This window comes from Merops nubicus, unplaced genomic scaffold, assembly GCF_000691845.1.
Source record: "Merops nubicus isolate BGI_N331 unplaced genomic scaffold, ASM69184v1 scaffold22747, whole genome shotgun sequence".
In the NCBI taxonomy this organism is placed as follows: Eukaryota; Metazoa; Chordata; class Aves; order Coraciiformes; family Meropidae; genus Merops; species Merops nubicus.
The window spans coordinates 68,294-81,587 of NW_008621283.1; the positions used below are offsets into that span (position 1 = coordinate 68,294).

The 13,294-nt window shown below is 39.3% G+C and overlaps 1 protein-coding gene across 1 annotated transcript in view; it reads left to right on the forward strand.

Annotated features, from left to right (window-relative positions):
• B3GNTL1 (UDP-GlcNAc:betaGal beta-1,3-N-acetylglucosaminyltransferase-like 1) overlaps window positions 1-13,040 on the forward strand; it is a gene marked incomplete at both ends in the record, with an annotated part of 29,993 nt that extends 16,953 nt beyond the window's left edge. The window contains 3 exons of the mRNA XM_008944440.1: window positions 1,331-1,466; window positions 11,183-11,251; window positions 12,966-13,040. Of these exons, the coding sequence (XP_008942688.1) occupies window positions 1,331-1,466; window positions 11,183-11,251; window positions 12,966-13,040 (280 nt within the window). The remainder of the gene's footprint in view (window positions 1-1,330; window positions 1,467-11,182; window positions 11,252-12,965) is intronic.
• Window positions 13,041-13,294: the final 254 nt, after the last annotated feature.

Sequence of the window (13,294 nt, forward strand, 5' to 3'; positions counted from 1 at the left end):
TAAGTATGAGACATTAAAAGAACCCTGGACATAACACAGATGTTCTTTACAGCAGGCTTTAAGAAAACCAATGGTGTAAAGAAAGCCATTGTAAATGATGTAGTCTTAAATATTACATTATGGGATGGGAATTGCTGTTCAAAAAGCCTAACTGATAGGAAATATGGCGTGCACATTGTACACACACATGTGAAAAAGAGTTGTCGTTGTCACAGTGAATTTGATGGTCGAGAGGAATGGTCCATGATCAAAATGCTTTCCTTTCGTCTTCTCTTTCTGAGAACCTGTCTTGAACTTGTTGAAGATCTCAGCAGGTGTTCAGTATTGGAGGGTGGTAGATGTTCCCTTATTACTGGTTCCAAAGCCATGTGGTCCATCACCTGGTGTTGGTCTCACAGTTGTTTACCTCGACTGCTTGGCTTAAATTATATTGTGGGTCTTACTACAAACATGAAGATGTTGAGGTGTAATTGGGCACAGACATCTGCCAGCTTGCTTTTCTAAAGCATGTTTTAAGGAGTTCTGTGTGGCATATCACTTCTTCAAAAAAACTTCTTTGTTTCTAGAAATGCTATTTTGGTAAAAGTCATCTTCAGGTAAAGGCACAGTCACACCCGTGTCACTGCTGAATAATATCTCAGAACCTTTAAAATAAAATCAAACTTATTTGGTCTGAAGTGAGTGTGTGTGCATTCCTAAGTGTGAATCATGGACAGCAAAAGGGGGAGTTTCAGTCTTGCGTGTGACTTTGCAGTTCAGGGGTATTTTTGCTGCTGTACGGTGCTGATTCAGAGCTTCGAAAACTGACTTGTTGAAGATTTGAACCAAATACCACTATGTAAATGGACTTTGATTGTAGCATTGGGCTGTGTAGTTGGGTCGATTGAAATACTGAATTCGTGAGATTTTGTCTTCACATTGACAAAGGAGGAGGAATGCAAGGGCAGATGGAACATGAAAAGGTCATCTTGGATTTAGGAGACCGTTTGTGTGTATGCACTGCAGGGTTCTAGAGCAGGTCGTGTGGTGAGTACGGGTATGGGCACACTGTATGGGTGGGCAGTTGGAATTGAATTTCTTTCTTTCTTTTAATTACTTGAAAATAATGGTTTAGCTAGAGCTTCAAACCTTTCCTAATTATTTTAATCTGAGAACTTCTACAGAATTTCTTTTTTTCTAGCAAGTTTGCATTTCCCTTGGAAATTTCTAGTGTAATGTTTTGGTGTGATATTTTTGTACCATGTGTGAATCAGTTTGGTCGTTTTTATGTGTATGTGAGTATGTACATATGCATCTAGGTACATAATAATGCTAATTTCTAACTCTCCAGGGGAACCATCTGGAATTACCGGGTCAGGTTTCTTGAAGACAGAGTTCTGAGCTCCTGGACATCATTCACCATTTGGAATGCTGGCAAGCAAGGCAAGAAGCTCTACAGAAGCTTGTCACCAGCTAATCAGGAAAAGGTGAGATAGTAAGGGTTGGTAATATCTGTACCAAACCACCTTCTTCTTTTTCATATGTCCCCTTGCTGCTTCTAACATAATGCAGCATGCTTCTCAAAAGGTATTGTGTCTCTAGAGTTAATATAAATTGGGGAAGTTCTCAATATTCTTCATAATGTATTTCTTCATTTAAAATGCCATATCACTTTATTTAGAGCTTAGGATGTATATGTAGGGGAACATATGAACCCATGTTTCTGCTCCCTGGTGACTAAGCATAGTAACAGGTTAGACACACTACATAGCTGTTTATGGCCCACTGCTGTGTAACTAACAGTATAGTAGCCATGTACCCAAGGTGAGTAGAATAACTTTATTTGGGTGGTATAATACTAAACTGCCTTGCTTGGGATAATTCATACATGTATAATTTGCCCATTTCCTGAGTGGATCCTGTACAGGTCCCTGTCAGATGCTGATCAACCTGGTTTGTTTGATGGGGGGGTGGTTGTACTGTAACTCCCTTCTAAAAATCATGGTTGCTTAAAAACAAAGGTGGGGTGGATAGATGAGTACAAACTTGTATATTACTATCTCATTCCATTTACAACTGGTTGTAAATGTGGAGGTTACTTATATTTGGTAATGGTAGATATTTCTCAGGAGACATTTGTCTGAGAGTGTAAATATCTTATTTCTATAGCTTTTTGTGTAATAACATTTTGTTAGATAAAGGCTTTAGGGCTAATGTCAAATGGCTGTTTCTTATCAAGAGCCATAGAACATTCATTTTATTACCGAATGTGTTTTCTTTTCTTAAAAATATGGATGGGAAGACAAAATGACATACATGTATATAAATGTGATTAATGTTGTGGTTCTCAGACCACACACATTAAAAAAAACAGAAGAATTTTGTATACGCACAGTTGAAATTACCGAATAGACATGGGAGACACACTAAATATCGAACACAAGAATTGAACCTGGATTTCATGCTTGATATTCCAATGCCATCCCTCTTTCATTGCAATCACGTAGCAGTGGGTGAACTGTATGAAGAAAGATGATTAAATGATATGTCTCTCCCATCAGTCACTTCATTCAAAGAGCTGTCGTTGAAATGTTTTGAGTTCTCTGGATCGTGCAGCGCAGTGTGCATGTGACTTTGAAGGGGTTTATGAAAATACTCTCTCTGTTAGTGTTTTGCAGAGCATTTTGTGAATTCCACTAACTTGCCAGACTTGCCAGCAACTGTTGCGCTTTCTGTCTGCAAAATTTTGAGAATTAGAAAATAAGTTCTAAGGAAAGAGATGGCAACTTGTCTGGTAGATTTTTGACATGTTTTGGAAAAAGTTGACTGTGTTGTTTTTGTAGCAGTCTCTCACCATCCTAGGTGTTGGATTTTTTTAGTTTTGTTTTCTTTTCTAGCTTTTTTTTGTTTAAGTGAGAGTGGAGATTGCTGTTAAGATAGAACTCCTCTCTAGCTTTGGGTTACATTTGCCACCTACTTCTATAGGTGACTCATTCTGGACTTCACATCCTGTTCAACAAACACAATGATAATGTGAAGTTGTCACTGCAGAGAGAGAAAAAGAGCAAGATAAAAATAATATTGTTGGTTCTTTTTGCCACTTTTCTGCCAAAGCACTGCAGCTTACCTGTCCTTCAGTGAGGACACCCCTTACTCCCACTTCGCTCGCACTGGCAGCGTGGTTCCAGTTAACTGGATCTCGGCGTTCCGTCCCGCTGACCTTCCCGTAACGTTTGCTTTGGCAGTGGTGCAGGCCATCACACTGCTTTGCTTCTGTCAAGGTTAAAATTGCACATATTCCAGTATGCTTTAGTTGGATATTGAAATATTGCATTGAGCATTAACCCACTGATTACTGGGCACTATACCAGAGAGATTTAGCAAGCTTACACACCAGATGCAGTTGCACGTGCCAGGTATGACTCATTTTGCAAATGTACTGCAGAAAACTGCTAAAATGCAGTCACAAGCTGATCTTTAATACCTTATACAGGGTAATCAAACTTTATCAACTAAGTCTGACGTATTATCTGAAGAATTCAGAGGTTTCCTTAATAACCAGTGAAGATAAAAAGCTTCAGAAAGTGACTTGCACCATCCTGAGAAGAGGTCTAGCTTTTGGATAGCTAATTTCAGATGAAATTAGTGTTACCTGTAGTGATTAAAGGACTAGTTTTATGTAGTTGTTCTGGCTCATTATGATTACCATTGTAACTTCCTGGTTTTTCCAAAAGTGAGATCCCAAGTCTATCCATCTCAGTCAGAACTGAAGCTTAAATTATATCCTAATATTTCGTAGGAAGTCACTGGCAAGAGGCTGTAGAAGTAGTTAAAACATCTCACTTCTCCAAGTGCTAATCAAGAGATTATGCTGCTGGAGTTTCAGGAAATAAATTAATAAAATTTATGGCAGCTTTCATTTTGTTCTAGATTAATAACAGTAAAAGGAGGCTAGTTAAACTCCATGTTATACTCTTCCTCAAACATCCTTCAGGTATTTGGTGACAAATCTTCAACTCTTGCCAAAGACTGTAAAATCCCATATGAACAGAGGTTGTAAATAGTTGTTGCTTCATCCTTTCCATCCCTAAAAACAATAGAATACTTCCCTGTCTCACCCTTTAAAGACGACCTTAAGAAGATTTAAGCTTTCATATATTCTGTTAATTATGAGAACACTGGAGATTCAATATAATTTTTAATCTACAAGTAGAATCTAGTGTTGTCTTGTAAATGGATGCCCTGGGATATGGATTAATCAATTATATAAAATAGACACCTTTAAAAAACAATTCCAAAAGCCCCTTGAGACAAAATATGATGTATTACATCAATATTACCATCTCCTCCTGTGAAGGTCTAGTTGTGTAATCCACTGTGATCTTAAAAGGTCTACTGCCCTTTGAAATGCAGGTTAAATTGCCAAAATAAACTGTATAATTTAACTGTGTGAATTTAATTTCAGTTGTTTTTATACTTTTAAGTCAGTTTAGACTTTGAAAATTTCACGTACGTTGTGTTTCACTGTTGCTGCATCCTTTCATTGAGATTCAGAATTTCATTAGCTATCATAAGAATGGTTTTGGTTGGAATGTGGAGTGACAGCAGGGCTGTTTTCTAAATTAACACTAAGTACCTTTAGAAAACTTGGGACACTTACTCCTACAATAAGCAATACCACCCTACACACTCTGTAACATACAGTTTGTATTATTTTGTAATTATGGAAAAGACAGAAACACTACTAAATCTTCAGGAAGATAATTAATTAGTCTGAACTGTCAACTTTAGGACATGTAAGAAAACATCTTTTTAAAAAATGAATGTTTCTAGTATTTTTAGAACCTGATAAACAAAGCAGCTGTATTTCTTACAATGACTGGGTTTTTGTGGGATGTTTGAAAAGTATACGAATGTTGTATGCCAAAGAGTATTGTTTCTTAGAAAACAAAATTTTGGTAATTCCGGGAAGCAGCAGCCTGTGTTTGTTCATACTCACCAACAAATTATTACTTCAGTCTGTTTGGAAAACAATCTGAATTTGAATTATGGCTTTGTTAAAAGAGAAAAGGACACCTAAGCAGTATTCTCTTTTCCTCCAGACATCTGTATGGTGAATATTAAAATAATACTTTGTCTCCAAGAGTTCAGGCAAAACTCCAAGGCTCAGTATTTTTGCTAAACAGCAACACAAGAAAAAAATTATTCAACTAGTAGGATTTTTTTATTAATTAATTACCAGGACCTCAGTATTCTTAGGGAAATTCCACTTCCTGGCTGTCCCTGTCTTGATTCATGCAGTTGACAGTGGTTCAGTATTAGCATTTCTGCAAGAATGAAGTCAAACAGACCTTTTTTTGTTTAAAACACATCCGTCTTGTCTATAATTTGCAGCTGAAGATGGAAACCAAATGTTTTTGGGATGCTACATATGCCTCGAGGGTTTCTGAGCTGTCTTGTCTGCTCTTTTATTCTCCATCAAACTTCAGCTAAAAGGAGAACTTCAGCATTAACATTTTGTCTCATTTCTGATAGCTGAAAATAGTGCTCAAGTAGTTAACAGAAAAGGAGGGGGAAAGGACAAAATAAGCATCAGCTAATTAGTGGCATGGAAACAGTACTAGTACACAGCCAGCCCATGAAGTTTCTCTATGACAACCCTGTCCACCAGTTGCAGACTTGAAGGCTTTGAGAAAGTATTTTGTACACACTTTTTCCTAACTCATTCACCATTTAAAATCATCTGTTAGTTTCTCTTCGCCTTTTTCAAAGAGGAACATCACCAAACCATGTAGTTCAACTATGATCCTTTGGTTCAACCCCAAATGCAAGAAACGTTTAAGTTTTGTAGCATTTTAACTACTCTAAAGTATATGAATGGCAGTATGAGAGACTGAAGTGGGTACATGGAAATGCAAATAAACATAAATAAAGGGCAGAATATTCCACCCACCTTGGCTGTGGGGTGAAAGACAGAATGACGATGTGAAAGTGAGTTAAAAGAGACCCTACAGAACAAGAAGAGATACTAAATTGGAAAGCTTCAGTTAAATCCAGGTATAAAGCATCCTAAAATGACAGGGTTATAAAACAGAGGCTTCATTTTGCATGATAGCAAATATTCATGCTGAAATATGGCAGAGAAGTCTCCCTGCTGCTTCCGTTCGGGAAGGTGGGCTCTTAGCAGCGGCTCTTTTGGCAGCACAGGCACCCCTGAAGAGTGACCTGCAGATTTCCTGTAGCTGCCTGCTCTGGAGAAATGAGGGACTCATGACTACTTCCCACACTGGCACTTAGAAAGGCAGTTGTGTGTGAGAAGGGAAATGTTGCATATACAGTATTTAGAAGCTTATTTTGCATGTTGGATTCAGGGGTTAAACTTCTCTTGTGCAACCCTGCTAAGTGTATGTGCAAGGAGAGAAGATGCAGCTATCTTTAATGGAATAGTGTCTTTAAGTGGAGTCATGAAGTGCATGCTTGGAATTTAAATACACCCAACAGCTTCTGTCATGGCTGTAATGCTAAAGAGGTGGAAAAAAGCAGCGCCCCAATACTGATAGTCACTCAGATTCTGACGGAGGGTTGCTTGCTACTTTCATGGTTGTGCTTGTGATGTACTGGATGATGTTTATGCTTCTGTGTGTCTCTTGTTCTGTTTGTCATTAACTCTATTTAAACTTGCAATATAATGCTTTCAGTGACTTTGTTTTGACATGAATGGCCAGAATTGATTTAACTTTTGTGGCGATGTATATTAACATGCTTCCAAGGTTTTATGTAAGTCTGAATGAAAGAATTATAAATAGAAGAATCAACAAGGTCACTAGAAGTTTAAAATGGCTGAAGGATTGCATGAGAAGTGGAGCAAGTGCAATAGTGAGGATCTGCTCATATGGGAGTTTGTAGAGAGTTTGCAGGTTGGCGTCTTTAAAGAAGAAATTTTATGACATCTATTGATGTAATGAGGAGGGAGGGGAGACAATGTGCAGATGACCATTTATCAAAATATTTGTCCATTTTTAATACCATGCTCTGTGAAGTTTTTCACTCTCCCTTGTAAAACTTGCCTCTTGTAACCTTCCAGCTAGAGCAGAGCTCGAGAATTTGCTGTGGTTGTTTTTCTGCTTTCATTGCAGAGCTAAACCAGACCACAGGTAAAAGTCAGATGAGGGAATCAAGTCCTGTGAAGATCATTCACTATCAAAGGACATTATTCAGCTGATGAAATCTTTCTGGTTTTCTATGAGGAAACCTGAGTGGAAAGGGAAGTGTAAGGAAACATCCTCTGCAGTAGCCAACAAGGCAGTAAACAAGTCAAGTGTAAAACAAATGATTAATTCTTGTGTACCAGCAGCACAGCTCCCACAGCTAGGCAATTACAGTGGCACCCCAGGCCCACTCTGACTGACTGCTTAGGCTGGTCGTTTGGAGTAGGATTAATCTGCTGCCCATTAATCTCCTCCCACAGGGAGGTCTCATAGTCCCAGCCTGTGTGTCCCTTCACACAGCTGCTGTGTTTATTACAAAGAACCAGCCAGAGAAGTGCTTTTATCTTCTTCAAACGTGTCTTCCCCTGAAGAGATTGTTTTTGAGTAAATATCTTATCTTTTGAGCCATATAAACTTTCTCTTACAAGGGAGAAAACAATTCTCCTTTTTCCCTTACACCATCGTTAATGTATGTTGCAATCTGTATTTATAAAAATTATTTATAGTAATGATGTAGCTTGTATACAACAGATATCTAGCTGTGTCTTCCAATTTTTAGCTTAGAGAAATAGCAGTCTTTTTTGTTTGGAATTGTGCAGATTTTCGTACAAGTGATATTCAAAGTGAAAATACGTAATCATTTATGTATTGGCTTAAAACTGAAGTGCCATCTGAGGACTCTGTAAGCTTTGGTGGTGTCATATTTTCAGAGGGATTGTAAAAGAGTGATTTTGCTAGAAAGAGGAGGAAAAGAAAAACAACCTGAGACTTCTTTATAGCTTTGTAATTCATAGGCTCCTCCCTGGGAGACAGTAGTTCATGTATGGATAGATGGTCTTCATAAGATAGGAAAAAGAAGCCCATTAATGTAGGAAAATAAATAGGTAACTCTGGGCTTATCCTAATAGTATAAAGTAAATAGCTCATGTAAGCCTGATGCCTTGAGCTCTCCATACAGGATAAACAACTGTGTGTAAGTAAGTCCTGTATTTAGGCTCCAGACACAGATTTTCTTTAATTGGAAAATAAATAGTGTGTGTCAGAAAAATAGTTGACTTGCATTTTGGCCACCCACGTGCTGTAGAGTCTGGCAGAAAAATTGCCCATTCAAGTCTGACCTGGTTTATAATACTGTAAATATCACATTTAAACTCGCTGAAGCAACTCAAGAAAAGGTTAGAGTCCTTTCCATCCTCCAAGGGAAATTTGTTACAGACTTACCTGTCAAGTGGGTTTTTTTTCCACAGAGCTGCTGTTAGCAGGAGTTTCATGTGTTAGATCATCTGGGGGCTGGGCAGTTACTGTGGCAAAGGCAGTCTGCAGAAACTTCCACACACTGTAGTGGCAGTTAGGGCACAGGAGGAGAGGAAGTAGTATGACTACTATTAATCTGCTGATACAAGAATTATCTTTGGTTCTCTAACACTGTTCATGTTGAAAAGAAATCCATGCGCCAGTCAGAGGTTTCTGTTAACTGCATTAAAACATGCTGAAGGTGACCAGTGTGATACCGGCACAGATCTTACAGCTGAATTCTCAGTTACTGACATTAAAATGTAGGTAGAATTTCACTTTACCTTATGTCAAAAGTATTTGGTTTTGTTTTAAAGTCTATGGGGGTATAAGCAGATGAAAAAAAATAGAGCTTCAGTTTCTGGGAGATAAGTCGATGTTCTGGACTGTATTCCCAGAACTCTGTTGGGTTGGCAATGAAGACATATCCTGCTAAATTTTGTTGATAATGATCAGAGCTTCTTCTAGGACAATAAAACATTAGTGGCGGAACTGAGGTTTGCAGAATATTGGAGAATTGTAAAAGTATTTAACACAAAACTAGAAGCATACAGCTAAGTAACCTTTCTTTCCACAGTGACTTCTACTTGTTTCCCTTCATCTATATATGTATTTATAGATCTGTGTATGTATGTACACATATAAATAAGATGGGTAGAGAAGATCTTGGGATGTTGTTTACTGTGCTCAGTCCGCACCATCTGATTTTTCAACTACAATAAGTCATGACAGTGGTTATGGAAATAGGGCCAGGGATGTAAAGTGTATTAACTTGTGTTTAAGAGGAAAAAGTAAGCCTGAGAAAGATCCTGGTCCTGAGTCTTTGTGCTTGAAGGAGCTGCTTGTGTTAGCTACTGTCAGCAAACAGTTTTGTTTGTTGCAGCCTGTATCAGCCACAAGGACCTTGTGCAATGCCTAGTAACTTCCCAGCACTGCCCCGAATTCCCTCATTGCTTTCTGTTTCCATTGCAATGCCTGAAGCAGGGGGAAGTGTCCTTAGTGTGATCCCTGCCTCAGGATCATCCAAGGGAAGGTCTGGACCTGCTGGCCTGTGGTGTGATTCCTTTAGTCTTACAGCCCCAAAGTGAAAAAGGAAAGTTTCCTTAATGTTCTTTATTTCTTTTGGTGCCTGACTTCAAGCTACCTCTTTTCCAGGTATGAACATCTGCCTCTGGGTGCTTCAAGAACTATCCCTGCTGTATTTTCCACACTGACACTATGTGCTGGTGGTGTTTAGCCATAGTTTGTTTTTTGTATTCTCTTTTTATTTATGTTTAATGGAAAAATTGCTAGTATGGTATTTAAGGATTTGGATAGAAAACTCTTCCATTGCATAGTGGAAAGATCTCCAGAGTTTTTTTAATGTAGAAACACCTTCTATGTTGCAAGAGAAGGCAGCTCTGTCTGGCCATTGCCTGAGGACACACGTGACACAGTTCTGCTCCTCTGCAGTTTTGCCCTTTGGCTGTAAAGGTGACACTGCCTTGGGAGTGCAATGAAGGATGCAAAAGTTCAGCATTATGACACCAGTGCTTTGTGTCAGTGTTTTCCTCTGCACAAACAGAGTGAGGTCACTTTAGGTAAAAGAAGACTCTTAATCACAGAAGGGAAATGCCTGGGAGAGATTTGTAGGCACAGCAAGCAAGCCAGCCTCTTGCAGCCTTCTCTAACTTAATAAATTCATAAACAGCTGTTTGGCTTTTCAGATTTACTCAGCAGTAAGTGTTGTTAATCAATTTTTAATGCAACAATTAAAAAGATAGGCAAACTGCTCTCCAGCTTTCAGCAGAAAAATTGATTTCTGCAAGACCTCAACTATCTTGACTGTTCTGCTTCAGTGTAAGAGTTCTGGGTAGATAATATGAATAGATCCGATGGAAGTCGGAGGAAATATGGCTATGTTTATTTTAAAAAGTCATCTGAAACATTACTGGAAACCTAATGGTTCAAAAATGAGGCCACTGTGTATTTTGGATTGCAGGCATTCATTCTGCCTGCTTATTTATGAGGAATGCAAATAAAAAAACATCTGAAATATTTGGCAGCTAGGGCTACAAATAATGCTTCTGTAACTACAGTAAGAGCAACCAACATGAAGCAGTAACTATATCTGTTTAAACACCAAATCTGCTGAACTTTTCAGCTGAAAAATACAAAGTCCAAAAGCATGAGAATTCCCAAACTTGTTGTGTTAGGACATAGAATTGAGGCTGGTGTTACCAGAGCTTCCAAAGCCACAGTGCAGCACTTGCTGCACAGAGGTGTCCGATGGTGGATGATGTGTGTGGGTGGACAGAAAGAGGAAGGTTTGTATTAGCTCATCTTAGGTGATTTGTGGGAATGCCAGAATGAGGCAACCAGTCTCTGATTTTAGTTTACTTAGCATATCACTGAGGATGAAGCTGATTATTTCATAGATGTTTCCTCTTATGCATCCAGTTGCTTAGGTCACCTGTTCTCATGTTCATAAAAACATAATGTGCTCATAGACAACTGCAGAATTGGCCCATCTCTTTAAGAGACACCCAGAAGGGATTTATTAAATCCATTTTGAAGCTCCAGAGGAAGACAAGGGTGCATTGCCCCATTCCTGTGTTTATTCACATGCCTGTAGCATTGCACACAGAGATAGATAGACTACAGGTGAGATACCTGCTGGCAGCAAGGAATGGTACTGAAAGGCTCTGCTTCTGTTTTGCCAGGTAACTGCATTTTGTGATGTTGATGAAAAGAAAATAACAAAAGGTTTCTACACTTATGAAGAATCTGAGGTTAGTCACAATTACTCTTGCATTCTTTACTGTGATCTGGAAGTGTTCTGGGACGTGTGATGAAAGAATACATCACTGATTTTAAATATTGCATAGCGACGCATTTTGGTAACGAGGCCATGACAGAAGACTAGAGAGCTGGGGATTAGTCCTGGATTGTGAACTACGGGCCTCACACTCACTCAAGTCTGTTTAAAAAGAAAAAAAAATATATATACACCTTGAAAGGATTCTAATGATGAGACAGAACATAGCCTTCACTGACAGGTTTTTCTTTTAAGTGGGAGTAGAATTTGGCTCACGATGGATAAGCTTTCTTTATTTTAATTGTAACCATTTCTGAATATTATAGTTATACTGTACCCAAATAAAACTTTGATAGGTTCTGTGGGAGCCTAAAATTGTAGACAGCACCATGTACTTCCCTAGACAAAGCAGCATGATATTTAGATGGCAATAAACAAGCCAGACAGAAAACAATGGTCTTGTTGCAGTATTAATTTCATGACAGCAATTACCTCAAGACCTGGAGTAAAGTTTCATCCTGATGCAGTCCCTACAACAGCTGGTGAAAAGACAGTCCTGGTTTCCCTGGGCATTGGCTCAGGTCCTCAGCTCTTTACCATCCCAGCCTTGCCGGTCACACCCCAGGGGTGGTCTGACTGGGCACACTGGTCCCAGCCACACACCCCCACTGTCTCGTTTACTGGGGGTCTCGCAGTCTTGTGGCTGGAGGATGACTTCTTTCAGGGGGCTGATCTGGCAGAAAAAGAACCCTCAAAATAAAAAGTTCTGCAGCAAATTATCTTGTGAATCAAATTACCCTGAGGTTGCATGAGCCTTAGATCTGATGGGAGTAGGACTGGAAAGAGGGGTAGAGGGAGAGGAGAAGACCTCCTCAGATACACCTTGTGCTCTGGAGCAACTGTAACACCAGGTTCTATACTGGGAAGCTGTGGAGTGCTTTCAGCTGTACAATTGAAGGTCAGGATTTTGACCTGGAACACTGAGGACTCCCTACCAGTAATAGTGCCAGGTAATTGTTACAGATCCTGTGTATTTGTCTTCCTAAGACAAACTCATCCTCTCAGATCAGTCACAAAGAAGACTTTACTGTAGCCTGCTGGGATTCCTTAAAACATTCTGCAGCCCGGGTCTGTGAAGTCCCACTTGAGCCATGTAACAGCTCCCACAGAGAGGGAACGATTCTCCTTAGTATCCACTGTCATGCCTCCTCCAGTGCTTCCCTGGTGGCTCAGTAAGCTGATGCAGCTCACTGAAGTGGCAGAAATTTAACCAGCCAAAAAAAAGAAAGAACTTTTTTTTTTTTTTATGGCTGGGCTATTAAAAAGAGGGAATTGTTATTACGAGAGGGAATTGTTTGGGAAAGGGCTAAAAGTACTGCTTGGAGGTGAGGAAGAAGCTGTGGATGAGAGGAGTGAGATGTTCTTACAACAGCAGAAAGCTCTTCATTCAGTTCTGATGTAATGTGTAGCTTCTTCCAAAGAAACACAATTGTACTGAAAGATTATGGTTAATAAAGGGTACGTGAAACGACTGGCAAAATAATGAGCTCGTGACCAGCTGGACTATTTAGCATGATGTATCAAAATGTTGGGATTTTTCCCCCTTCTAGTCTTTCGTAGCCCCTAAAACTAAGCTAACAGGTAACGCTGTGTGCCTCTCTACTGAAGGTGACTGTTTTTTCCTACAGGAGAGACCAAAACCAAAAGTTCCTATATGTCACTTCAGAGACGCGACCCCACCGTTCATCATCTGCGTGAAGCTGGTGAGTACCCCCTTGAGCCTCAGCTTCACGAGTAACATCAGTATTTGCTCTGGAAAATTTATTTTTGTTTACTGTAAGTAGCTTTTCCCAGCAGCTTTTACCATGCAGTTGAATGGCCTGTTTTATCAAAGTGATTGTGCAGAGTATGTCAGGATTTAAACCAGCAGTAGTAAGTAATGTAGTATTAAGAATACTAAAGGTGCAGCTTCTGTAAAGGAGCTTGAATCTGTTTTACTTTCTTGCTCGACAACATT